This window comes from Mauremys reevesii, linkage group 8 (genome assembly GCF_016161935.1).
Source record: "Mauremys reevesii isolate NIE-2019 linkage group 8, ASM1616193v1, whole genome shotgun sequence".
NCBI lineage: Eukaryota > Metazoa > Chordata > Testudines > Geoemydidae > Mauremys > Mauremys reevesii.
Window position 1 is genome coordinate 105,307,718 of NC_052630.1, and position 25,874 is coordinate 105,333,591.

At 50.3% G+C, this 25,874-nt stretch overlaps 1 protein-coding gene across 14 annotated transcripts in view; it reads left to right on the top strand.

Moving 5' to 3' along the window:
* Positions 1-19,036, top strand: part of LOC120370021 (golgin subfamily A member 5-like) — a 27,377-nt gene extending 8,341 nt beyond the window's left edge. For 4 of the 14 annotated variants that reach the window (XM_039484015.1, XM_039484017.1, XM_039484014.1 and 1 more), the window contains exons 2-12: positions 2,949-3,039; positions 5,002-5,035; positions 5,502-5,662; positions 7,463-7,544; positions 8,102-8,282; positions 8,378-8,445; positions 10,159-10,235; positions 11,888-11,988; positions 15,162-15,256; positions 16,067-16,201; positions 18,827-19,036. In XM_039484015.1, coding sequence (XP_039339949.1) covers positions 2,974-3,039; positions 5,002-5,035; positions 5,502-5,662; positions 7,463-7,544; positions 8,102-8,282; positions 8,378-8,445; positions 10,159-10,235; positions 11,888-11,988; positions 15,162-15,256; positions 16,067-16,201; positions 18,827-18,963 — 1,137 coding nt within the window. In that variant the 5' untranslated portion in view covers positions 2,949-2,973 and the 3' untranslated portion in view covers positions 18,964-19,036. Of the gene's footprint in view, positions 1-2,857; positions 3,040-5,001; positions 5,036-5,501; positions 5,663-7,462; positions 7,545-8,101; positions 8,283-8,377; positions 8,446-10,158; positions 10,236-11,887; positions 11,989-15,161; positions 15,257-16,066; positions 16,202-18,826 lie in introns of all 14 variants that reach the window. The other 10 variants (XM_039484012.1, XM_039484013.1, XM_039484011.1 and 7 more) reach the window with 6 other exon arrangements.
* The last annotated feature ends 6,838 nt before the right edge of the window (positions 19,037-25,874 follow it).

Sequence of the window (25,874 nt, forward strand, 5' to 3'; positions counted from 1 at the left end):
CCGCCTGCCCGCCCGACCTCCCCAGAGCCCCCACCCCGCCTGCCTGCCCGCCCCCAGCCCTGCCTGTCTGCCCCAGAGCCCCCTGTCCCGCCTGCCTGCCCCCAACCTCCCCAGAGCCCCAGCCCCGCCCGTCTGCCCCAGAGCCCCCGTCCCGCCTGCCAGCCCCCAACCTCCCCAGAGCCCCCAGCCCCGCCCGTCTGCCCGCCCCCAGCCCTGCCCGTCTGCCCCAGAGCCCCCAGCCCCGCCTGTCTGCCTGCCCCCAGAGCCCCCGCCTGCCCGCCCCCAGCCCTGCCTGTCTGCCCCAGAGCCCCCGCCCCGCCTGCCCGCCCCCACCTCCCCAGAGCCCCCAGCCCCGCCTGCCCGCCCCACCTCCCCAGAGCCCTCCAGCCCTGCCCGTCTGCCCCAGAGCCCCCGTCCCGTCTGCCCCAGAGCCCCCGTCCCGTCTGCCCGCCCCAACCTCCCCAGAGCCCCAGCCCTGCCGTCTGCCCCAGAGCCCCCGTCCTGCCTGCCCGCCCCAGAGCCCCCAGCCCTGCCCGTCTGCCCCAGAGCCCCGCCTGCCCGCCCCGACCTCCCAGAGCCCCCAGCCCTGCCTGTCTGCCCCAGAGCCCCGCCTGCCCGCCCCACCTTCCCAGAGCCCCCAGCCCTGCCTGTCTGCCCCAGAGCCCCCGCCCCGCCTGCCCACCCCCACCTCCCCAGAGCCCCAGCCCTGCCCGTCTGCCCCAGAGCCCCCGCCCCGCCTGCCCGCCCCACCTCCCCAGAGCCCTCCAGCCCTGCCTGTCTGCCCCAGAGCCCCCGTCCCGCCTGCCCGCCCACCGAGCCCCGCCTGCCCGCCCCGACCTCCCCAGAGCCCCCAGCCCTGCCCGTCTGCCCCAGAGCCCCGCCTGCCCGCCCCGACCTCCCCAGAGCCCCTCGCCCCGCCCCAGAGCCCCCGCCCCAACCTCCCCAGAGCCCCACAGCCCCGCCTGCCTGCCCCCGACCTTCCCAGAGCTGCCCGCCCCGACCTGCCCAGAGCCCCCGCCCTGCCCGTCTGGCCCAGAGCCCCGCCTGCCCGCTCCCCGAGCCCCCAGCCCCGCCTGCCTGCCCGCCCCAACCTCCCCAGAGGCCCCGCCTGCCTGCCCGCCCCACCATCCCAGAGCCTGCCCGCCTCACCTCCACCCCAACCTCCCCAGATCCCCGCCCGCCTGCCCGCCTCCCCAGAGCCCCGCCCTGCCCATCTGCCAGCCCCAAACCTCCCCAGAGCCTCCCAACCCCACCCATCTGCCAGACCTCCCCAGAGCCCCCGCCCTGCCCGCCTCCCAGAGCCCCTCGCCCGCCCCAACCTCCCCAGAGCCCCCAGCCCTGCCTGTCTGCCCCCAACCTCCCCAGAGCCCCCGCCCACCTGCCCGCCTCCCAGAGCACCCCGCCCTGCCCGCCCCAACCTCCCCAGAGCCCCAGCCCCACCCGTCTGCCTGCTCCCCAGAACCCCCAGCCCTGCCCACCTGCCAGCCCCCAACCCCAGCCCTGCCTGTCTGCCAGCCTCCCCACCCTCCATCTGCCAGGCCACCAATGTCTGCCAGCCGCCCAACCTCCCCAACGGCCCCGCCCATCTGCCCGCCCCAGCCCTGCCCATCTGCCCGCCCCAACCTCCCCAGAGCCCCCAGCCCTGCCTGTTTGCCAGCCCCCACGCCTCCCCACCCCATCTGCCAGCCCCCAATGCCTCCCCAGAGCCCACCAGCCCCACCGGCCTCCCCAGAGCCCCCCAACCCTGCCCGTCTGCCAGCCCCATGCCTCCCCACTCTCCATCTGCCAGGCCACCAATGCCTCCCTCCCATCTGCCAGCCCCAACCTCCCCAGAGCCCCCAGCCCTGCCTGTCTGCCAGCTCCCAGAGCCCCCAGCCCTGCCAGCCCCGCATGCCTCACCAACCCTGCCCATCTGCCAGCCCCTAATGCCTCCTCAAAGCCCCTGCCCATCTGCCAGCCCCAATGCCTCCCCAGAGCCCCAGCCCTGCCCATCTGCCAGCCCCCAACCTCCCCAGAGCCCTCCAGCCCTGCCCATCTGCCAGCCCCAAACCTCCCCAGAGCCTCCCAACCCCACCCATCTGCCAGACCTCCCCAGAGCCCCCTCACCCTGCCTATCTGCCAGGCCCCCAAACACCTCCCCAGAGCCCCCTCACTCCACCCTTCTGCCAAGCCCCTCTGTCAGCCCTCCCTCCCCACCGCTCTGCCAGCACCTCCCCAGAGAACCCCACTCTGACCCTCTGCCGTGCTCCCCACCCCACTCCCTTGATACCTCACCCCACCCATCCACCAGGCCCCTCTGCCAGCCCCTCCATATGCCTCTCCGGCGCTCCCCCACGCTGGCACCTCCCCAGACCCTTCTGAGATTTCACACCCCATGGGGCAGGGGGGCTGACCCTCCCCCCGCCAACACCCTGAAACCGTCTGGCAGATTTCTGTGTCTGTAGTGGTGCAGATGGTGGGAGCCCTGGGCTTTCCCTGCCTCCTCCACCACTCTGAGGACAGGGCATGGCCCTGCCCCAGCGTTTGTTTAAGGCTCACACAAAGTGGATGGTGTGTATTTTACTGCATCGCCAGCGCTATGGCAGGGTGCTGTGCTTGGCCCTAGGAGATGGTCTGTATGGAAGTCTGCTTCTGCACTGCCCTGGCCCTGTACCAGTGAGCCTCCATCAGGCCTAGCTTATGAAATCCATTCTGGGTGTGAATTATGTGGGAGTCTCAGGATTTTCAGACCCTGCACTTTGTCCTCAGTCTTATATCCTCCCATTTATTTCTCTTACTATACATGTATATTTATTTTAACTGTAATAGGAGCATAGACTGTATAGGGAGAAAAATCTCTTTGCCGATGGTTTTACAGGTCAATCCAACTATCTTCACCATCCTCTGTTCCATCCCTCAGCTTTATACACCAAGGGTTGATCCTAGATTACTTTGTCATTGGTAAACAGTTAAAAGCACCTGCCTACCAGCCACATGAACTGGGACACACAGCTCAACTCCATACTGACTGCAACAGACAGCAACGTGGCTAAAATAAAGGCAAGTTCAGCTGCATTGTCATCTCTTTCTTGTGGCTTAGACTCACTCCAGGAAAGTCCTATTTAAACAAGTTCTGGATCCCTTGGTTCCTTGAACTATGTTGGTAACATTGCTGTAGATGAAGTCACCAGGACTGGTTTCTGTAGCTGCTTTGGCTAGTATTTCACTTCCACATATTGTAACTGTTGTAGAGTTCCCTGCCCTCTAGAGACTGGCTGAATGTTTCATGCTAATAGTTGGATTCAGGAAAAATTACTTTCACACAGGTCTTTTTCAGTGCTAGACTGGAGCAGTCAAGGCTTCCAGTGTCCCTAGAAGGGATGAAAATGGAAATGCTTCTGCAAATATTTCAAGGACAAAAATGTCCAGGAGGAAGGAGCGATTTCTCAGGGTGATCCAAGGCCCTAGAAGAGAAAAGGGATGAAATGGGAATGCAGCATGGATAGGGCACTGGACTGAGAGGAAGCACCTAATTCCTGTGTAATAAGCAACTTCTAGAACTGGATGGGTGTCCACTCTTTGCAAACATCACAATCCAGGCCTCTTTGCCAAAATAAAATCCACCTCCGTGTTTACTGCAGATACTTACGGAAATTAAGTCCTCAAGGTCCTCTGTGCAGCTCGTTGTCCCTTCAGTGAAGAGAGATTCTCTTGACTTCCCCAAGAAAGTTGGATCTTTTGTTGAGCAGGATTATTGTGTCAGCCCTGCAGAACCTTTATTATACAACAGTTCAGAGGAAGGGGTGTGCCCTTTTGGATACATGCAAGTGGTTTTCTTTAAAGACCAGCAGATGAGCACCTCGGGTTTTGTCAGGCCTTGCTGCGATATCCACCCCATAAAAGCATGGACTGACATGAAAGGGAGCCAGTTTGTGGGTAGTATGACATGCAGCTCTGTGATGTATTATTTTATCGTTAGAGCCAGGACAGATGGCTGTGTTATAGAGAAGGCAGCAATAACATTAGGGGGAGAGTGGTCTAGTGCTTAGAGTGGGGAACTGTGCTTTGGGATTGCTGAGTTCTGTTCCAACCTGTGCCCCAATTTACTGTTTGGACAAGCCATGAACTATTCTCTGCCTCAGTTCTCCCCATCTATAAAATGGGAGCTGATGGGCTATCGAGGGTGCTAGAGGTACACTATTGTTTTTAAGCTACTGGTGCTACTCCTAAGGGCAGGTCTTCCGGCGGGTAGTGATCGATCTATCGGGGATCGATTTATCGCATCTAGTGTAGACGCAATAAAATCGATCCCCGATCGCGCTCCCCGTCAACTCCGGAACTCCAGCTCACGAGAGGCGGAAGCGGAGTCGATGGGGGAGCGGCAGCGGTTGACTCGCCGCCATCCTCACGACCAGGTAAGTCGACCTAAGATACGCCAGCTGAAGTTGCATATCTTAGGTTGAAACCGCCCCCTCGCTAATGTAGACCTGGGCTCTGTAATCAGCCATGGGGGAAGGGACCCATTTGCACTGCAGTTTCAGTCTGGCTAGAGAGAGCTCTAGGAATGCTGTTAGATTTTGCCAAGTTCTGTGGCTATCCTGATGTACCTAATACGGTAATTGTTTCACATAATTAAAAACATGTCTGCAAACATTTTTCATAGATTAAAAAGTCAGAAGGGACCACTGTGAAATCTAGTCCGACTTCCCGTATAACACAGACCATAGAATGAATTCCCTGAATTCATTCCTGTTTCAACTAGTTTCCCTCCTGGATTTGCCCCTTCTGTACCTTTGTCCACTCCTCTATCACTGTTGTTGCAATTTAGTTGATTTGAGGAGTCACCATTGAGAACATGAGGGCACTTTCTAATCTGTCCTCTGCTGTTAACATGCTTCGATTTGAAGACAGATCCACTGTGGAAAGGAGTGTGAAGTACCCTACCACTCCTTCCTGTGTATGTAACTTTCCCCTGTCCTTTTGTCTTTACCACTTAATCTGGTTTCTCTTTCTCTATTACAGCAGCGTCTGAACACAACCAGCATCTCTTCCAAAGGTAACAACCTGTTTGTCTCAAGCATTTCGAAAAGCACTTGCTACCATAGCATTGAGGTTCTGTAGGAATATCCATTGCATTGTACAAGCATGTGTTGTTGCTGTGTCTCAAATGGATGATTATACCTTTATTTTTATTTTGTAAGAGCTGTTGATGCCTTGGGTTTAAAATCCAGGTAACTTCTGTACCCATGTAGCAAAGCAATGGCCATTTCAAGCCCCTCTTATTGGTTATCCATATAGTGGTTCCATGGTGTGCAGACCTGCCTGTTCTAATGACTCTACATGTGATTGTATAATTCAAGCAGAGATCAGAAAGAATCTAGTTTCTGCTTTTTAAAACTTCAATTTGACCTTTTCCAAGTTCCCTGACTTAGGCACTAACTGAGGCAAGTTTAACAGTGTGGTAAACAAATGGGTTCCCTTCCCTGCAGCCCTGGTAACTCCCGTTACTTTTGATCTCTTAGTGGATTTGCTGCTTGACAGAATAAACACTGAGAAAGTTGCATTTGATGAGTCTCTGGCTGGATCTCAGCACCCGTGTCCTACCTGCCTAAGTCTTCCACGCTGCAGGATGGCAACAGAGGAGCTTGCAGCCATCAGCAGTCAGCTGCATTCACAAGCTAAGGTAACTCCAGAGTGCTAATGACATTAGTCTCTCTACTAAGGGGAAAGAGACAGGTTTAACTAGCGAGCATAAAATACACACTCCTTACACTGGATGCCCTGGACTGTGGAGAGCCTCTCTTTGTCACACGATGGGAAAAGTCTCTCCCTGTTGAGCTAGTGAATGTTGCTCTTTGAGACAGCTGAAAGGTCTCCACATGAAGATTTGAGGTGTTCCTTTCTCTCCCCATCACCCTGCTTGAGAGTGTGTTGCCTCTGCAGCACTCCCAGTTCCTGCCAGCACATGGCTGAAGCTGCAGGGACACTTCATGTGCCCTTTAAAGGAAAGTAACTGTGACGGGTTGGATCACGGAAACCCCCTGGGAGCTCCCACCTGATGTGCCCAGACTGCTTCTACCCCTGCTTTCCCTGCCAGCTCAGGACCCCAGCACCCTGTCCTGCTGAGCCAGACACGCCCATCTGCTCCAGCCAGACCCAGGGTCTGAATTACTTGCCCCAAAGCTGCAGGTTTACCTGAAAGCAGCTCACAGAAGTGTTCCTGTCTTTAACACTCAGATGCCTAACTCCCAGTGGGGTCTAAACCCAAATAAATTCGTTTTACCCTGTATAAAGCTTATACAGGGTAAACTCATACGTTTTTCGCCCTCTATAACACTGATAGAGAGAGATGCACAGTTGTTTGCTCCCCCAGGTATTAATATATATTCTGAGTTAATTAATAAGTAAAAAGTGATTTATTAAATAGAGAAAGTAGGATGTAAGTGGTTCCAAGTAGTAACAGAACAAAGTAAGTCACCACGTAAAATAAAATAAAATGCATAAATCTATGTCTAATCAAACTGAATACAGATAAGATCCTCACTAGTTCCAGAATGCTCCCTTTTACAGACTAATCTCCTTTTAGCCTGGGTCCAGCAATCACTCGCACCCCTTGCACACTGTCCTTTGTTCCAGTTTCTTTCCGGTATCCTGGGGCATGGAGAGGCTCCCTCTTTAGCCAGCTGAAGACAAAATGGAGGGGTCTCCCAGGGGTTTAAATAGACTTTCTCTTGTGGGTGGAGACCCCCTCCTCTTTCCTATGCAAAGTCCAGCTCCAAGATGGAGTTTAGGAGTCACCTGGGCAAGTCACATGTCCATGCATGACTCTCAGTTTTTACAGGTAATATCCATTGTTTACATGCTACCTTGAACATCTTCAAGTAGACTTCTTATGTGGATTGGAGCATTCCAAGATCCATTGTCCTTTAAGTGTTTCTTGATTAGGTACTTAATTTCAACATTTCTTTCTCCAGGAACTGATCAAATGCTCTACTAAGGTTATTTAGAAATCAAGCCAGTACAGAGTCAATATTCATAACTTCAAATACAAAAATGATACATGCATACAAATAGGATTAATACATTCAGTAGATCATAACCTTTACGGAGATATGTTACATGGGGTATGTAGCATAAAACACATTCTAAGCATATTTCCATCAAGCCTTATGGGAGGTACCGTCACAGTAACTTCCCAGGAGCACTCACTTTCCTTTCCTCTCTGGGAGGTCCCCTGTATCCCTTTGAGTGCTGAATCTTCTCCCTGCCCCTCATCACAGCCTTCATCCTTCCAACAAGGAGGGTCATAGGAGATTCCTTGGAAGCCCCTCTATCCTACTCAGCCGAGTATGGTTGCTTTAGAGTCAGTCTCGAGGTGCCCTACAACATTCCCAGCTTCTGAAACTGCACAAAGCAACTGAGTTCTTTCCTGCACTAAATTATTTCCATGTGAGACTTGTTCTCATTCTGCTTTTCCCCCCAGGTCATTGAGTCCCTCACCCAGTCGGTAAATCGACTGAAGCAGGAGAAGGAGCTCCAGCAGCAGCAGATCCATCATCTGGAAGGTACTGATGAGTCCCTTGGCTTTGCGGTCATTCTGGGATGTTCAGCGATTGCTCCCCATCTGACTGTTTGGGGTCCTGTTGATGAGACAACAGGCTGTGAGTGCAGCTCCCCAATGGGGCCCAGTCCCGTTCCCTACTCTGTTGAATATATAGAGCTCAAACCTAGAGTAGAAACCTGGTGTTCCAACTCATAGTCCTTTGCTCTAACCCTTATGGAATTCAACCTTTACATCTACAACCCAACACTTGGTTTGCATCTCTCACGTGTTCTGCCCAAGAGTATCACTTGTTCAGACTATGCCATGAAGACCGGACTCCCCTTATGCCCCCGGAGTGTGCCGGCAGAGTGGTGAAGGGAGCTCTTGAACTGGTACTGATTATGCTGTACCATTTCAGGGGATCAGCAGAGGCCCCCAGTGCTCTGTGTGGTCAGTCCAGCGCCTTACATCAGCAGTGAACTGACTTTTAAGACCATTGTACTGTGTATTATCCAACCCACCCTTTCCCCTTGCAAGCTGAAGCCTAATCATTTTCTGTCCTTTTGTTTATTGTTGCAGAGGAGGTTGGTCGATTGCATAACAGCCCTCAGAGTGGCTTGGAGTCCCTGCTGGGGCGGAGAATGGAAGGGCTGAAAAGCGAGCTTCGTAACTTGCGACAGCAAGTGTTTCACCAGCCGGATGGAGATTGCACCCCGGATCTGTATCCCAGCTCCAGCGTCATGCAGGAGGTGCATGAGAGGTCAGCTCTGGGCCTTTATAGCCGTGTGAGTCATAGGAAATTAAGGCTGTTGCTTCCTTTCCCCAGGGGGTAACCCTCTCTCTCCTTTATTTTAGCAAAAAGCTCCTGTGGCGAGAATATGAGTGTGTGAGGAGAGAAGTGGAGCAACTGAAGCACAAGCTCAGTGAGTGTTCTCTGGACTGCTCCCAGTGCGGGTCCTGCCCTGTGGGCCTGACAGATGACTGGAAGTGGGAGGGAAGCAGCCTGCAGTTAGGAGCATCATGTTGTTTGTTGTAGTGGACAGTTTGCTCAGGAATGGAAGAGTAGGGGATGCTGTGGTGAATTGGCAGAGTTGGAGGGGAAGTGTGGGAGCATGCACAGGGCTTGCTAGCTCAGTCAGACTCCCACCAGGGCATGGGCAGAGCGGTGGGAGAGGAACATGCACTGGGTCTCCCCACTCTGTCTGACTCTGTGTGTTGCACTGTGGCGCTCTGAGAGATGGGGTCCATTCAATGAATGGTTGGTGCATTGCAATACACTTCTGCAGCTGTTTTTCAAACTTCACCCTCGCCCTATCCTTAGAGAGGCAAGAGGGGGAGGGAATTGACAATGACACTGACTTCCTTTGTAAAGTGCTTTGAGATCTACTGCTGAAAAGTGCTATGTGAGAGCTGGCTGCCATTATTATTATTGGGCCTTTCTCAAGGATGCTATGGGATGTCAGGTACACCTCTGCCTCGATATAACGCTGTCCTTGGGAGCCAAAAAATCTTACCGCGTTATAGATGAAACTGCATTATATCGAACTTGCTTTGATCCACCAGAGAGCGCAGCCCCCCCTCCCCCCCGGGGCACTGCTTTACCACGTTATATCCGAATTCGTGTTATATCGGGTGGCGTTATATCAGGGTAGAGGTGTACCTTGACTGGGCATAGACCAGAGACAGTCCTGAAAATGCCTTGGTTTTAGATTATCAAACTGTCTCTCTACTCTTCAAAGTGAATGTGTGTAAGTGACCCCTTCATACTCATAAGCACCATTCAGTCAGATCGTCTGTTTGTAGTAACTAAGTTTTAACTACTTCACTCCAATTAGGGGTGCAGAGCTGACATAACCATGGGAGAGGGAGCTGGGTTCTATTCTGGCTCTTGAATCATAAACAGAATCTCCAGTTATGGGCTAAATTCTGCCCTCCCTATATTGCAGCAGCTTCTGTGGAGGCAGTTAAGTGTCCCACCTGTAACCAAAGGCAGAATTTGAGGTGCAGAATCTTTGGTAATGACATGAAACAAAAGGAACCTAGCTTGACTCTCAGATGCCAAGCTGAGTTTACTGGAGCAGCTCGTTTGCATTCCAGGTCCCCATTGTGCTAGGTGCGGTATAAACACATGGTGAGAGTCAGTCCCTGTCCCAAAGAGCTTACAGTCTGAATAAACAAAACACAGAGTAGGGGAAAGGAATATAACCATCTTTTTTACTTACTATAAACTGAGCACATCAAATATAGTCATTGAATGGCAATAAATGGGGAACCACCAATGTCATTTTCAGAGTCATTTGTCAGAGTCGAACGGTACGTAAAGGGCTCCGTGTCAATAACAGCGTTCCCATTTGTGCTATTATAGAGCTGTGAAAGTAATAGATCTGGGTATTGTATGAGAGTCCCATGGAGATCTGGCAGCTGCTCCTGCTGTTCACGTGAGTTCCTCAGTAGAATGTAGTCCTGGCATGAGAGGCGCCCACTGAGCTTTTGACTGAATATGCACAGAGAAAAGTGAGTGCTGAGGTGACTATTAAAAATCAGGCACAGAATAGAAGTAGATTCTGCTATGACTCAGCTCTGTGGCCAAAACCAATCCAGTTCACTATGTAAAGTTACATTGCTTTCCTTCTTAGACCGACAGGAGGAGGATCTAGTCAATCAGATGTCTGAAACTGATGAAATGAAGAGAACTCAAAGTCGATACTGCAAGGTACATAGCTTTACAGGTTCACCTTCCCCAGGCAAAATCATTACATGCATTTTTAAAGCATGTGATAGTTTGATAACCTGTGGAACTCACTGATTCCAGATGATAGGAAAATTATAAGTAAAGTTCTTAAAAGAGGGGTTAGGCACATGTATGAATAGCAGCTGCAGTGCAAGCGGCTAGAGTAAATGACATTGGCTGTCGATCCTTATGCTTCTGGCGTATACTGATCACCAGCTGGGGGCAGGAAGTATATCTTCTCTTTGGATAGTATTGTAAAACTATCCAGGAAATTTATGGGAGTTTTATATCTTCCTCTGAAGGCTGGAGAAAAGATCATGGATTTGATGATCTGTTCCCATATGGCGGAACCGTTATTTCTCAGGCTTCCTGTGTTAACATAATCTAAAAGGTTTATTGGTGCTACATTAATCAACACCAGGATATTACTGTGTTTTCCAGTGTGCTTCTGATTTCAGTATTTATTCCTTAGGCTAGAACCAACTCCTGTGTGTACCTGGAATTATGGGGAGGGGTCACTGTAATCCCTGTTCATAAGGGGCCACATTAATTAAATTAAACACTGAGACTCAATCGTGAGGCCGAACTGTAGCAGTTCTCTTTCCTATGTAATGTAAGTGTTTATCAGACAATACTGAAAACTAAGATCAGTATGGTTACAGTCTGCAGAGGATGGCTTATTTTTATTTGGTATTGGTATTGCAGTAGTGCCATGACAAACGCAGTCCTTGACTCAAAGAGCTAACAATGTAAGAAGACAAGTGATATATGAAGGGTTCGGGAGAAGAGCATATTCAAAATATATACAAGTGTTCATGTTCGTAGAAAAAAGCCAGCATATATATCTAAAAGTTTCTGACTGGCCCCATCATAGCCACCAGGACTTGGTTGATTTCTTGTAGATGTCACTGCAGAAGTTGGAAGGATTTGGAACAACGGCAGTGCCCTTATGGGTCACTTAGCAGGGAGAGCATTCCATGCATAAGGCGTGAAGACATTTGTGATTGAGGCTGGCAGAGCAGAGGGAGAGAAGAGATAATGCGGTGGGAAACACATGGACAAGTAGGGAGGGGCAGAGTTGTGAAGGGCCTAAAATACATTGGCGCTAACAGTCAGACCTGGCTATACTTCCCAGCTAGCTGCAGCCCCTCTAACCCTTTTAGAAACCACCTGCTGTCTAGCGCTTCTGGACAAGTAGCCCCCATAACCTGCTGCCCAAGAGACTCTGGCAGCACATTCTCAAACTGATTGGTGGTTTTTATACATTATGGTTGGTCAAAATGCAGTCAGTGGGCCAAGCATGGAGAGCAGAGATCTACAGTGTGGCCCTAATTTCCATTAAGGAGGCTGGGTCAAGGGGTACAGGTTCCAGTATGCTGTACCCCATCTTGATCTGAGCACACCAAACTGTAAAGGAACATAAGCCCACCGCCTTCTGTGTTGGAAAGGTGAAGTGCTTGTTGCCATGGATGGCATGTTTTGTGTCAGCTGTGCTTTCCCCAGGCTGTTCCAGGTCTGTACAGAGAGCAAGTCACACATGCATGTTCTGCTGGGCTCAGCACTGCAGTGTAGAATCAGAGGCTCTCTGTGGGGTGCCCTTTTGGCAGTGACTGACTGTCCCCCCTCATCCACAGATGCTGGAAGATTTGATGAACAGTCACAAAACTCAATCTGATGACTTGGACAAAGCCAGGTTGGAGACGCGGAGCACCCAGCAGGAGCTCGGCCACATCAGGTAGGGGACATGCACCTTCCACGGGTCTTGTGGGACATGTGGCACCACATGTGTGCACACACCATGCATTGCTGGCAAGATGGGGTGCATTCCTCACCCTACTGAGCTCGGCACATCAGCTGCAAGTGCAGCTCTTTGTATATCCAAGAGATATTTCACCACAAACCACATGGGAGTGGCACAAGTGTGCACGCTGCTGTGTGACCACTGTTCAGTGCCCCCGTGTGAAAGGAGTTGTGGGTAATATCAGCTTAGTTGCTAGTAGGCAGGTGTCCACATCACAACTAACACTAATAGACTCTTTGCTTGACCCTCAGAGAAGGCAGAGCTGAATTCCTCTCTTGCTTCTAGAGGGGGTCTCTGCGGGTCACGATTGAGACCTTTTATTGAGGCAGTGTGGGGAGGGCATCACTGTACCTGCTTGGTGGATAGATAACATCCATCTCCAGGGTTGGCAATCCAGCACCTTGGCCAATGAGGTATTCTGGTTTTTAAACACATAAAGTGCCGAACTGCGAGCCCTGGAGGTTCCAGAACGTGGGCAGCTCAGTTCAAGCTTGCCCACTGCCTAGGAGAGGAGTCCCAGCTAGGGGAAGATGGAGAGTTCAGGCTCTGTGATCCATTCAGTCTTTGATCTCTCTGCTGAGGCAGCAGACTAGGGGAGCAGTTGTGATGGTATCTGTTTGTGATGGAGATACCTATACCTTGAACTAGACTGAGTACCCCACTTCACACAGGGAAAGAGCAGCAGCATTCAGTGTGAATGACTTCTTGCTGTTCCTACTCTGGGCTGACCCTAGACTGTTGGCCTGGAGATGAAAGGCTCCATATCTACTCACCGCCCTCCTGTGCCCTCTAGTCCACGTGGCTATACACTGTGTAAGCAAGCATGCTCATGTTCCCCCTCCACAAACCCTCTACCACGGGCACTGGCTGACTTCTGAAGCTCCTTCTCTGTCACTCACGGAGTGAACCCACGTGGCGCTGATCAGAAAGTGGTGATTCCCCTGTTTAGTTCTTTCCTTTTCTATCAGCTCAGCAGGAATTCCCTTCTGCCTGGGGCCTCTTCTCTTGAAGAGACGCCCACTTGTGTCCCTTAAACCCCTGCACGACCCGGCTCTCCTCTTGCTTTCCTGTGCTGTCACATTCCCATGATGGACCGTGCCGAGAAAGGAAACTGACTCTACTTTTGGCTGTGATCTCCACACAGCTGGGCCTTGCAGGCTCTGGCCTTTTCCCTGGAGAGGAAGGTGACATTAGAGCTTTCCCTTCAGTGATTCTTAGCTCTGTGCTACTGTTCCTTTAATTGTGCCCTTGTCTTTCCAACCCAGCTGACCCAGGGGTATCTGGGGATTCTGTGTGTGCCACTGTCTCTAACTCTCTTTCCCACACACCCAGGTGCCACAATGGGATAACGTGTCACAGGAATGCCAACCACCCCTTCAGTTGGCAGGCAGTGTTCCCTCAATGGTGTGCCCCAGACCTCCCTTCCTAGGGGAGCACTCTGTCCATTCATTAACATCAGGCTGATACTGAAGACCTTTGCAATACAGCAGAGCTGGGACTATTTATTAAATATTTGTTCCTGAAAGGTCTTTATTTGGAATCCCTGTGTTCTCTAGAGATGTAGCAGGTAAGTCAATGCCAAGCAGTATCGCATAGAGCCGTTCATCCTGAAGGATCTCAAACAATGTGCAACGTGGTGACACCCACCACTGCAATGCCGTCACTACTGGGGTAGCACCTGGTAGGCTCTTTACCACCCAACAGCAACACTTTACAACAGTTTGGGGCAGGATGTGACGCCAGGGGCGGCTCTAGGCACCAGCAAAACAAGCTGGTGCCTAGCGGCAAAAAAATAGGGGTGGCAAAAGGCTGGGTTTGGGGCAGGATGTGACGCATATATTATCCACCTGAAAATGCATGGGGTGGGAGGAGCCTAGGAAGGCAGAGTATAACTACAGTAGAACCTCCGAGCTACAGACACCTCGGGAATGGAGGTTGTTCATAACTGAACAAAACACTTTGGTTCTTTCAAAAGTTTACAACTGGACATTGACTTAATACAGCTTTGAAACTTTACTGTGCAGAAGAAAAATGCTGCTTTTAACCATCCTAATTTAAATGAAACAAGCACAGAAACAGTTTCCTTAGCTTGTCAAATCTTTTTTTTTTTTTTTAAACTTTCCTTTTATTTTTTCAGTAGTTTACGTTTAAGGCAGCACTGTGCTGCATTTGCTTTTTTGGGGTCTCTGCGGCTGCCTGATTGCGTACTTAAATGCAGCGTGTGGTTGACTGGTCAGTTTGTAACTCTGATGCTCCTAACACTGAGGTTCTCCTGTATTGCAAATAGAATTGAGCTGGGACACTGGAGACGCATGCATGGCCCCTGCAGCCATGAGCCCTTCACATCACTCGGCAGTGCCCCATCTGATGGGCACATGTAGCACTGGCTGGCTCTGCAAGGAGCCGTGTCCAGGTCTCTCCTTGAGGGAGACTGATGAGGAATGATACTACAAACATTAGGCATTCCCTAGTGCTTTTCAGCCAAGGATCTCAAAGCCCTTTTCAGACACAGTTCATTCTCACAATCTTCCTCTCCATCACCCCAGCGAGGTAGATGGGGAAGGGTTACAGTACCAGAGCTGGGATTGGAACCCAGGTGTCCTGACTTCTTGTTCTCTCTTCTGATACCCCCGTTAGTCACTTATATTCACTCCTACTCCCCAAAATCCATAAATAACCATTAGTGTTCTTAGTGGAAAATTCATCTGTGAAAACATCCATGGTCCAGCATGACTCTGTTGTTAGAATCTCCTTGATGAATTTGCTCTGACATCAGAAACCAAACTTGCCTCCTGTACTATAATAACCCACCATGGAGGATGTTATGTTAACTCAGTGAGTCATCTCCAATAATGAGATTTAATTGCAGTTCTCCTGTAATTAAGTATTGATTCTCTTTCCCTTTCTGTAAAAGCCTCAGGTCTCCCTGCCCCCCATGCCCCACACCCCACATACAATGAGTTGCTCAGCAGAGCTGAATCCACCTTGAACTATGAGTTTACCAAAATTGCTCATTGCAGAAAATCCCAAGAATGAATTTTGTCTCTCTCCTGGCAGCTGTTTCAGTCCCTGGAGCTAATCAGCGTTGTTGGTTTTGTTTCAATCAGATCCACGGTCACTGACCTGAAAGACCAAATGAAAAATCTGCCCTTGGAAGAGAAGTCATACACTAAGCCCGTAGGAAAGGAAAGTGCTTATGGGAGTAAGTGATGCTAGTCCTCTCTGGTAGACCTGGTTGGGAATTTTCTCACAAAATAGAGTTTCGTTGGCAAATGCTGGTTTGTTGAACCTGAAATGTTTAGTGGAAACATCCTTGGGTTTGACAAACTTTCATCAAATCACAGGCAGGGTTCCAATGGAAACCTGCCTGGTTTGGTGGTGGGCTCCTGAGGAGCCCAGGGCTTCCAGGGTCCATGGTTCTGGGGTAGCCCCACCATGCGGACTGCCTGGGGGCCAGGGAGCAGGGGGCTTCCTGGGTCTGTGACTGGGCAGCCCTCCCATGTCAGGGATTCCAGGCTCCCTGCCTGAAAGCCTCAGAAGTCCTGGCTCTAACGGGGGCTCGACTCCCTGGCTTGCAGCAGAGAGCCTGGAAGTCCTGAGAATTCTAGTAATGTTGCTTTATTGGACTCCTTCTCCAGACAATCACTTCCCAAGGGCAAGGAGTAGTTTACGGGTCGGGGATAGCCAGGAATCTGGCTGGCTTCTCTGTTTCCTTCATCTCTCCTGTGATCCTGCTTGGTTTGTCTTTAGTCACAGAGTCAGAGATGGGAGAGTTCATTGCAGGGGCATTGCCCCCAGTGCGTGTCCAGTGCACGTCTAGTCTCGATTTACAGGATTCAGGGCCTGGCTCTCCATCCCTTTGTTCAGTTATTTACACCAGTGCAGAGTAGGAGTACGATGCTATGAAACCAGAATGGTTGTATTGCTTATGAAGACTGAGGAATCCGGCCTATGCTCTTTAACCATGAGCTCAGCTCTTAACTTATCCTGCTTGTTGGTGTGTTTCTCTTAGTGGAAAGCAATGATTTGTCGAGAGAAGAGGAGATATTTTCTTCCTCCCTGAGTGATGATTCTGCCTCTGAGCTCAGTCTCACAGATGTCAGCTCTGACGAGCTTTCTAGTGCCACAGAGATTAAGGAGCCTGAAGGTAAGAGAAGTATGGCAGGCTTAGAAGCCCTTGATACCCTAAGAGTAGAGTTGTTTTCAGCGGGAATGTGGATGTTAGATGTGTGACTGCCTTGTGGGGAGAGGGGAATCTCTTTGTATGTCCAGTCCCTGTTTGGTGTCCCTAAAAGTGTTGCAGTATTTGTAATGCCCAAACCAAGATCAAACTCACAACTTGACAAGAGCCCTAAGGCCGTGCCCAATGTAGGTGTGTGTGTTTGGCATCTGACTATGGGAGGCAGTATGGTCTAATGGTCAGAGCATTGGACTAGGAGTCAGACTTCTTGGTTCTAATCCCAGCTCTCTACTTAAGATTTACTTTCCAGGGCTCCTTGTCTGTCTGGTGTCAGGCCTAATCAGGTGGAAGGTGCTGTGTAAACAGAAGTATGATTTTGCATAAAATAGAGCATACTGCAGCCTCTCACATCTTTACTCTTGAGTGGCAGCCCTGAGGAGGGAGGGAGGGACAGTATCTTCTAGCGTGCAGTGACCCAGAGACTTTCCTTTGCGTGCTGCTATCTAGTCTGTCCAAGTTGTGTACTAAAGATCGAGACTGTTTGTGGTCTGCATTGGAGAACTTCACTTTTCCCCCTTTACCAAAGCGTCTTATCTGACAAGGACAATCTAGAATCCTGGCGGTGATGATTTGGGGACTCCAGCTACACAGCTTGTGAACTGATCAGTGTTGTGAAGTTGTTAAGAAATGTTTGTATCACGGAATGTCTTTCTGTATATATGGTATCCACCATGCTTGTGTCAGGTCTGTCCAGACTAGGGACAGGGGTGGGTGGCCAGAATTTAATGGCTGCCTATCCAGGTGGAAACACCTGAATGAAAATGGGTTAGTTGAGGCCGGAAGATACTTTCCCCAACTTGTCTGCAGGGAGTGGGGGAAGTGGAGAGAGTGGAAAGGTCAAAGACAGGCGTGAGAATGGGGGAGTTTAAACAGCCCCTGGGAGCCACACGAGGAGTTTTGGGCAGGAGAGGGTAAGGAGATAGAACAGCCAGGGTCAGAGAGATGAGGCGGGGAGAGAAGGTTCCGTGTTTCAGAACACAATCTAGGCACTGCAGCAGGACCCTGGATGGCCCCAGAGGACTCTGATCCTAGAAAGCTGAGTGGTAGTGAGGAAACTGAGGCAGGGAAATGCAAATAGAGTTTATTGTTTGTATCTATCGGTGTATTTCTTGTGCAGCTAAGTAACAAGCTGTGGTACTAGAGTCCTTTGCAAAGAGTCTGTGCGCTGCATGTTGCTCCTAACACGCCCCTTGAAGAAGTAAACGACAGACCCAGAACACCCCCCGGCTGGTGTTCTGGGAGAGGAAGTGTTTCAGCTGAGGGGGTTGGAGGAGGATGAAGAGGAAGAAAAACCTGAGTGGCCACCACTGGTTCCCAGGGGCTCTCAGGAGGGTGTGCTAGATAGTGGATCTGCACCCTGTGGGTGAGCCTAGAGGCCCCCAAGATAGGGACAGTACATGGGTTCTGTTCAGACGTTGGAGGCTTACAACAGTCTGGTGAGTGGCCAAGAGGGGCGCTTGACCGGACCTGTGACACTGGCATCCAAAGCACTTGGATCACGGTTAAACTGTGGTGCCCTATGGTGTCCGTTGTCTGAGCCTCCCTTCCAGTCTTGTTTCAGGGTAACGTTAAGCTGCAGTATGAGGGCCAGTTATAATACTACCAATAATAATAATACTTAGCATTCCCCAGGGGTGCCAGGAGGTCAGGTTTTAATGTCACTCCATGTTTGGTTGGTGCTGACACTCAGCCAATGAGGTTAGGAAGGTGAAAATCAGCGATTTTCGAAAGGCTCATCTTCCACACTCTATATCCCTTTGGATTTCAACATTGCTTCAGGGTGTTAAAGACCCTTTTGTTTGCATTAACACTTAGCCTTGGGGGAATTCCCAGCTCCAGGAACAAAGGGGTTAACGTTCTTTTAGAGGAAATTCATGCCCTACTTCAGTAAGATGCTTAAGGTTCTCGTGAATGGGGGCTTTAAGGGACATGAAATTGTCTTGAGTTCTGTTTTTTCGAAGTACAGATCCCGCTGAGTCAGTCTTTACTAGGAAAGCTGCTACAATTAACAGCTTTGCAGATGCAGTTGTAACACGTCCAGTTGCTGTTGGGATGTTCGCTAAGCAATCTCCCCAGGACATATCAAGGGGTTAAATTCCCTCCTCCAACATTACTTGCAGGCACATGCCAGGGACTGAGTTTAACATTTGATCAGCAAAGCCCTGGGTCAGGTAACAGGCATCATTTCATAAGAGGAAGCTAGTTATCCTATCTTATTGGTAGTAAATATTGATATCCTAGTGGCGTGCCCAAAGGCTGCTAGGAGGCAGGGGGCCATGACTAAAAAAATATTTGCCGATACAAATTAGTCAAACCCACATTGTCAATGTGTTTTCTTGTGTTTGTATTTGCCTGAGTAGATGCCGAATTGGCATTGCTTCGAGTTCATTGGTGACTCCAAACCAGCAGCAGATCAGCTTTGCCATCACTCTGCAGTTACAGGGAGGTCGGGGGCCATTTTTCTCGGTTGATGATGAGGACTTGAGCCTCAGAGTCCGGAGTATGGCTAACTCCTCTGCGATGTGTCTGTAGGATCCCAAGACCTCTCCACCCCAAGCCTGGAGCTGGAGGACAGCACCCCCAAGGAGGAGGCTGGAAGCATGTCGGATGAGGACCTCAGCAGTGACCTGTTTGACAGTCTGCCTGAACTTAATCTGAGTGATCTTTAATGCTTAGCCAAAGAAAGCCCCCTTCTGTCAAATAAGAAAAATTAAAGATGGAAAGGGAATTGGCGTCTCAAAATGGACAGGCTCCTCTTCTGAACTGTCAGCCACTTGGGCGGCTGGGGTGGAGGGATGTTGCAGTGGCCCAAAGTGATCCCTTTGCGGGGAGACGGGCTCGGCACAGCCTGGTGTCAGGCAGTCTGCACCTCCACTGACTTTGACTTTCAAGCACTCTCCAGAAGAAACCGATTGGGCTGTGCATTCCTGAGCTTTAGGTTGTAAGATCTGTTCTAACTCTGTTAGCTAAAGTGCTGGGCACGTATATGGAGACCTGTTCTGCCCTCTCTGCATGGGTGGGGAACAGAGCCCTAGTAGGTGATCCATACATTTACTCAGGTAAGTGCCAAGAAGCCTCTAAGTGGCAGCTGAGTTTGCCAGGTGCTGGTAAATCCCTTCCCATGCAGGTAATTGAAGTGGTTTTAAAAGCTCCATTCTTGGAACAGTGTTTTCATGTCATTCATAAAGGGAAAATTGCTTTAAGGAGAAGACAGCTGAAATGGAGAGAGGCTGCGGCCTAAAATCCTGCCATTCCCATTCTTCAGGCCTTGCATGTCTGGGGTGTTTTAAATAAAGTTTTCCTAAGTAACTACTCTGATTTTACAGGAGTTACTTGATAGCCGGGGGTGGGGGAGGGCAACGGCAAGGAAGGGGGAGCGTTAGGTGAGAGTCAGAGTGCGAGGAGTGGGTGTGCTTGACATGCCAGGTCCAGCATTAGTGAGCGAGAGGAGGAGTCTAAGGGGCTGTGAAACAGGAGGGATGCAGAGATGCCACTAACCTTTTCCTGCCTCCTACCCTTCCCCGATACCAGTGTTGCTCATCCTGAAAAGTGGGTAGCAAAGGGAGGTGGCACTGATTTGGGGGTTACACTGTTTAGTGCAGTGTGGTAGAGCTCAGTGTTTGAACAGCCAGCCGGGGGAATAAATAGCCTATTAATGAAATTCATTGTTGGTGCTAAACTGGGAGTAGCAGCAGCCAGCTGAGTCATCGAGGACCAACAGAGCAGAGACACAGGCAGAAAGTGCTCCAGTGCCATTTAGTTTGTATATTTGAGGAAGCATAATGACAATTCCCATCCTGGAAGGGACAGGAAAGCCGGGCAGCGGTGCCCCTGCTAGAGACCTGCTGTGGTGAGAGTAGATGCCATGTTTAGTATGATCTTGCAACGGGGGAGGGCTGCCAGAAGGCTGGTGCAGGGTGTGAGTGCTTCCTCTCTAAATAACTGCGGTATGACCCCTGCCACCATACTGGGGGCAGTGCTAGGCATCTCCTTGCCAGAACTTCATTCCCACCCTGGTCGGAGGCCAGAGAGGAGCAAGGGAAATGACGGAGGGGCAGAGGTTAACTCTGCTAATGAGACAGGCCTTGGCCGAGTGACGATGGGTGGGGGGTGGAAAGACAGGAATTGTTTCAGGTGCTAATACAATGTGCCTCTCACGGTGGTAGCTGCAGCCACTCTAGAGATTAGGCTGAGAGCAGTCGCCTTCTAAATGGGGAGCAGCTGCTTCCCAACTGCCCAGCTCCGCTTCCTTGGGGAGGACTGCAGGGAGTGAATGGCAGCCACTAGCTGGGATACCAGAGCCTGCCTGGACGGAGGTGAGACTCTGCTGGAGCCCGGTTGGGACTTGGCGCTGTCTCATGGCCCTGCAATCCAGAAACTAAAACTGGACAAGGCCCAAGGGAATGATGGAGCATTGCCCAGCACCTGGGCTGGATGGTCTCCGAGCTGGACGACAACTAGGCTGCCTGAAAACGAATGAGGTGATTTTCCCTGAAAGCGCCACACGGCAGGCAAGAAGTTTACAGATGGGGAAACTGAGGCACTGAGTAATTTACTAGTGAGTTGGGGCAGCACTAAGATTAGAACCTAGAAGTCCCACACTAATTTCAATTGTCTATAGCTGCGCCCAATAAAACACTGTTTAATGAGTCGCTGAGTCACACTAACGGCTTAAAACCGACTCAGGGATGCATTCCAGAGTGCGCAAGCCTTGTCTTGTTCCACGCACAGCCTGTCATTTAGCATCCGGAGTCTTTGTGGTGCTGACACAACAGGTTGTTAAGAACACATCAAGTAGGGCTGATGGCACTCATCTCCCTTCCTTCAGCTGCTGGGAAAGCCTGTGTGAACGGGAAGTGTGTCCAATTTCAGGGTAAAAGTGCTTCAGAAAGGGAGGATTAGGTGGTGGGGGAGGGGGAAATTAGCCTGTGGGAGATTAAGTCAACAGATGTTGCATTACAGTTGAAAGACTGTTGGCAGAAAGCCAGTGCTGCAAGATCATACTCATTCTGGGCAGTTCCTAACAGGGAGAGCTGGTTTACAGCCGGGGGAAGTACAGAGTAACTTCTTTACCTCTTCCTTTAGCTGAGCTGGGCTGGATCCAACAGCAAGGTCAGGAACTGGGGGCTCTGCAGAAAGTGTCTTTAATCCCTTATGGCTGCGACTGCCATTTAGGGTGACCAGATGTCCTGATTTTATAGGGACAGTCCCGATATTTGGAACTTTGTCATATATAGGTGCCTATTACCCCCACCCCACGTCCCGATTTTTTACACTTGCTGTCTGGTCACCCTAATGCTATGGCATCTGTGATCATGCTGGATTTGTGGTTGAGGCTAAAAATTGTTAGAGAGAGCGAGTGGTGAGTGAGTGAGTGAGAGAAACAACTAGCCCAAGGACCTGTCTGTGCTCAGATCAGAATGGTGCTGATCCCCATCTTATTTAAATGTGGTTATTTCTAGTAAGGGGGCCTTTGATGTTGCAGAATCAACGTAGCAGGAGACCTGATCACAATCTAAGTGTCACAACCAACATTAACAGGATTCCTATTGTACAATGAACAGGACTAAGTGCTTGAACCATCTTCTCAGATCATTCTAAAAGTTAGCTGCCAGACATGGCTGATTCTTGGAGCTGAGGTGGGAGCTAGCATGCCCTCCTCAGCAAAGTGGCAGGGCGGCAGGACTCTTCACTTCAATGCTGGAGACATGAGGGCAGCTCTAGCATAAATGGCTCAGTGCAAAAAAAAAAAAAATCCATTCCCATTGATCAGGATCTGTGAGTATTAACTAGCCCTGAATGCAGCACGAGAGTTGGGGCCTGGTGCTGATCAGGCCCATTGTTAGGCAACTGCATTTCTCCATCTTTGTTTTAAGCTTTGCTGGAACGTCAGCATGGTCACTGGTTTAGTTCTTTTACAGATTATAAACAAAGGATTCCTTCTGTTTTACAAGGGGCGTGGGAAAGAGCACCCTCTTATTCCCTGCTGCAACTGATCAGAGTTATGGCAATTACATGGGGCAATACTGACACAGGTTGGGCAATCTTTTTTTCCTGAACCCACATTTGTAGAGGGTTCAGGAAAAGGGAACAGTTTAGGGCTGCTGTCCCCAGATTTCCCTTGTGGGGTTATATGAAATAATGCTGGGAATTTTCCATGCCCAAGGGAAAAACTCTGGAGTAAGAGCCCAGAGCACTACTGTGCTAGTGGCATGATTAAAAAGTCCTGCATTTCACACAAATTCATAGGACCTAACAACAAAATGAAAATTTCCTACTTTGCCTCTTGATCTGATTTGAGCTCCTGCTCCCTGAAACAGCAGTGCATGGTAAATAGGGCAGAAACCCTTTTAAAGCTTCGGCCTTCAGCATTGATCTGTGGCTGCTGCTCACAGGAGGAAGACTATGTCTTTGTGACATTTGCTCACAGGACAATAAAAAGAAGAGGTTCCTCACTTTGTGCAGTAACTGCAGTTCTCTGAGGTATTTCCCCCTACGGGAGCTCCACTTAAGGTGTGCATGCGCCTCTCAAGCCCTCGATCAGAGATTTTTTGTTAGCAGTGTCCATTCCCCCCCCACACACACACACACTCTACACATGTGTCTGACGAAGTGGGTATTCACCCACGAAAGCTTATGCTCCAATACGTCTGTTAGTCTATAAGGTGCCACAGGACTCTTTGTCACTTTTTACAGACTAACATGGCTACACCTCTGATACTTTGCATTTAGCTGGAGACCCCAGTCCTAGGAGAAAGCAGGAGATTTCTGGGTGGAGGTCAGCACTGCTTTGTAAGATCAGCCCTCGAGTAGTCAGTTGTCGAGATACGGAAAGGCTAAAATTGCCTCTTGCTGAAGGTAAGTGCCACTACTGCTAGAACTTTTGAGAACACCTCTGGAGCTGAAGAGAGGCTGAAGTGAAGTACTCAGTATTGAAAATGTGCCTGTCCCCTGGTAAAACATAGTTATTTCCTATGTGCTGGGTGAATCGCTACATGGAAATAAACGGACTGTAGGTCGAGGGCCAAAAACCAATCTTCTGCCTCTAGAGAAGGAAATACAGCTGCCAGAATCACCACCCGGAACTTCTGAAACTTTGCACATGTGTTGAGTCATCTTAGATCTTCCTCAGTGTCCTCCAGCAGGGAGGCCCCAGTAGAAAAAGGAGGAGAGTCCTGCAGTACTGGGAAGCAATGGTAATCCAGCGACGGGGGTCTTGGTACCAATAGTCATTCGGTATCCATAAGCAGTGAGGACTCTGGCTCGTCTAAACCTGACGAGTCTCTGGTGCAACAGAATTCCGGTGGGTACCAACGAAGCGGGTGAGTTGGATGGTACCGTTAACATGGAGCACATAGATGCTGGGGCCGAAGGCGTCTAGTGCTTGAATTTTTCCCAGTACTGACAGAGACAAGTGAGAAAGCACCACTGGTAAGTCTAATGTAGATGGTGCTGTTTTAGAGAAATGTCTGTCCTGGACCTCGTTGTCCTCCATACACGGTACCAGGGCCTGCTGCAGCTGTGCTTCTCCAAAGCAGTCTGGGATCTCCTGGTCCTGCTGGTACCGGAGGAAGAATCCTTCGCCTTCACAGTACCAAACCAAGAAGTCGAGGCCTCCGACGGCACAGACTTAGTGGGAGATCGAGGCCTTTTGGGAGCCATCTCCTGGTGGTGGGAGACTAAGCTTCTCTTCTTCAGAGCTTTCCCTGAGTCCTCTGAAGTCTTCACCCTTTTAGGGGAGACCGGAGCCAAGGTCGAAGGGGCACTGGATCTGTCTGGAGACAGATATACGGGGGAGTGAGTCTCCTGACTCGGAAGCAGGTCAAAGGGAGCACGCCATCATCAGAAACCTCAGTTTGGTCTCCCAGTACTTGTGTGCTCTAGATTTGAGAGCAGCTAGATATCAGACTCTCCCAAGCAACGGATACGCTTATCCCCGGTCTACACTGGGGGAGGGTGTTGACCTAAGATATGCAACTTCGCGTAGCTGAAGTTGGCGTATCTTAGGTCGACTTACCTGGCTGTGCGGACGGCGGCGAGTCGACCGCTGCCGCTCCCCCGTCGACTCCGCTTCCGCCTCTTGTGAGCTGCAGTTCCAGAGTCAACAGGGAGCACGTTCGGGGATCGATTTATCCGCATCTAGAGGAGATGCGATAAATCGATCCCCGATAGATCGATCACTACCCGCCAATACGGACAACTAATGGGAACTAGAAACATGAAACTAAAAGAACAAGTGTAGAACACGCTCAGGCACCACAAGGCTCCATCTCAGGCCAAGGCTGTAGAGAAGGAACTGCGGGCTGTTCGCCCATGCAGCTCTGTATACCCTTGGTGTGCAGCATGAGGTTGTATAGAGCGTGTGCGCGGGCAGGACCCACACTGCTAACAGAAAATCTCCAACCCAGGTCTTGAGAGGCATACGTGTGCCTGAAGTGGAGCACCCAGTGGGATGCTACTTGAGGAGCCTGAATTTATATCACTTTTCATCTGAAGGAGTTTTATAAGCTATACACTGTGATCATATCCCTGTTACAGGCACCCAGAAATGGGAGATGGAAAACAACCATGTAATTGTGAATTGTATTAGACAAATCTACGCATTAAAATTGTATTTTAATATATTTTAATTATAATTTAGCAGATAAACAGCACTAGGTCACTACTCCCATCCTTGAGCAGGGCAGGATTGTTCCCTGCAGTCTATTCATCGAAAAGTAGGGCTGGAAGGGACCTCAAGAGATCATTTAGTCCTGCCCACTGCGCTGAGACAGGACCAAGTAAACCTCGACCTTCCCTGGTGGGTATTTGTCCAACCTGTTCTTAGAAACCTCCTGTGATGGGATTCCAACCTCCCTGGGAAGCCTGTTCCAGAGCTTAGCTCCTTAGAGTTAGAAAGTTTTTCCTAACATCTAACCTGAATCTCCCTTGCTGCAGATTAAGCCCATTGCCTCTTGTCCTGCCTTCAGTTCCTCTTTATAACAGCACTTAACACATTTGAAAACAGTTACCAGGGCTTTGTCCAGCCTTGTTTTAAAAGTGAACTGTAAAGGAGGGGGGAAAGAGTGATTCTGCTCCTTCTGTGTCCTTATGATGCTGTAACAAGAGAAGGGTGTTCTTATTTCCCTTTGTGAAAGGGGTTAGTAGTTCAGGCTGTGTTTACCTGTGGTGATGCAGCGGGTCAGTGTGGATGATCACAGTGGTCCCTTGTGGCTTTATAATCTATGAATCCGCCCTAGAAGATGGCATGGCTGCCTGGAGAACTGATAGGATTACATCACGTATGCCCTGGCAGGGAAATCAGATTGAACGGGGGCATGGGGTGTGAATATTTCTGTTTAAAACTGAGTGTGCTTTGTTGCTTGAGAGAGAAATTCTCCCTGTTAAGGATTCAACACCTTGTTTCTTCAGTTAAGCGCTGGGAGATCTCCTGATCTGCATTTCTGACTCGCAGAACATATCTTCAAACCAAAAAAATATGGTAGGGTGTCATTTAACCATCACCGGGTTTGCTGTGCAGCACATGATCGACTCAGACCAGTTGCTGGAGCTAAGTGCAATCACCATACGTGAGGCCTTC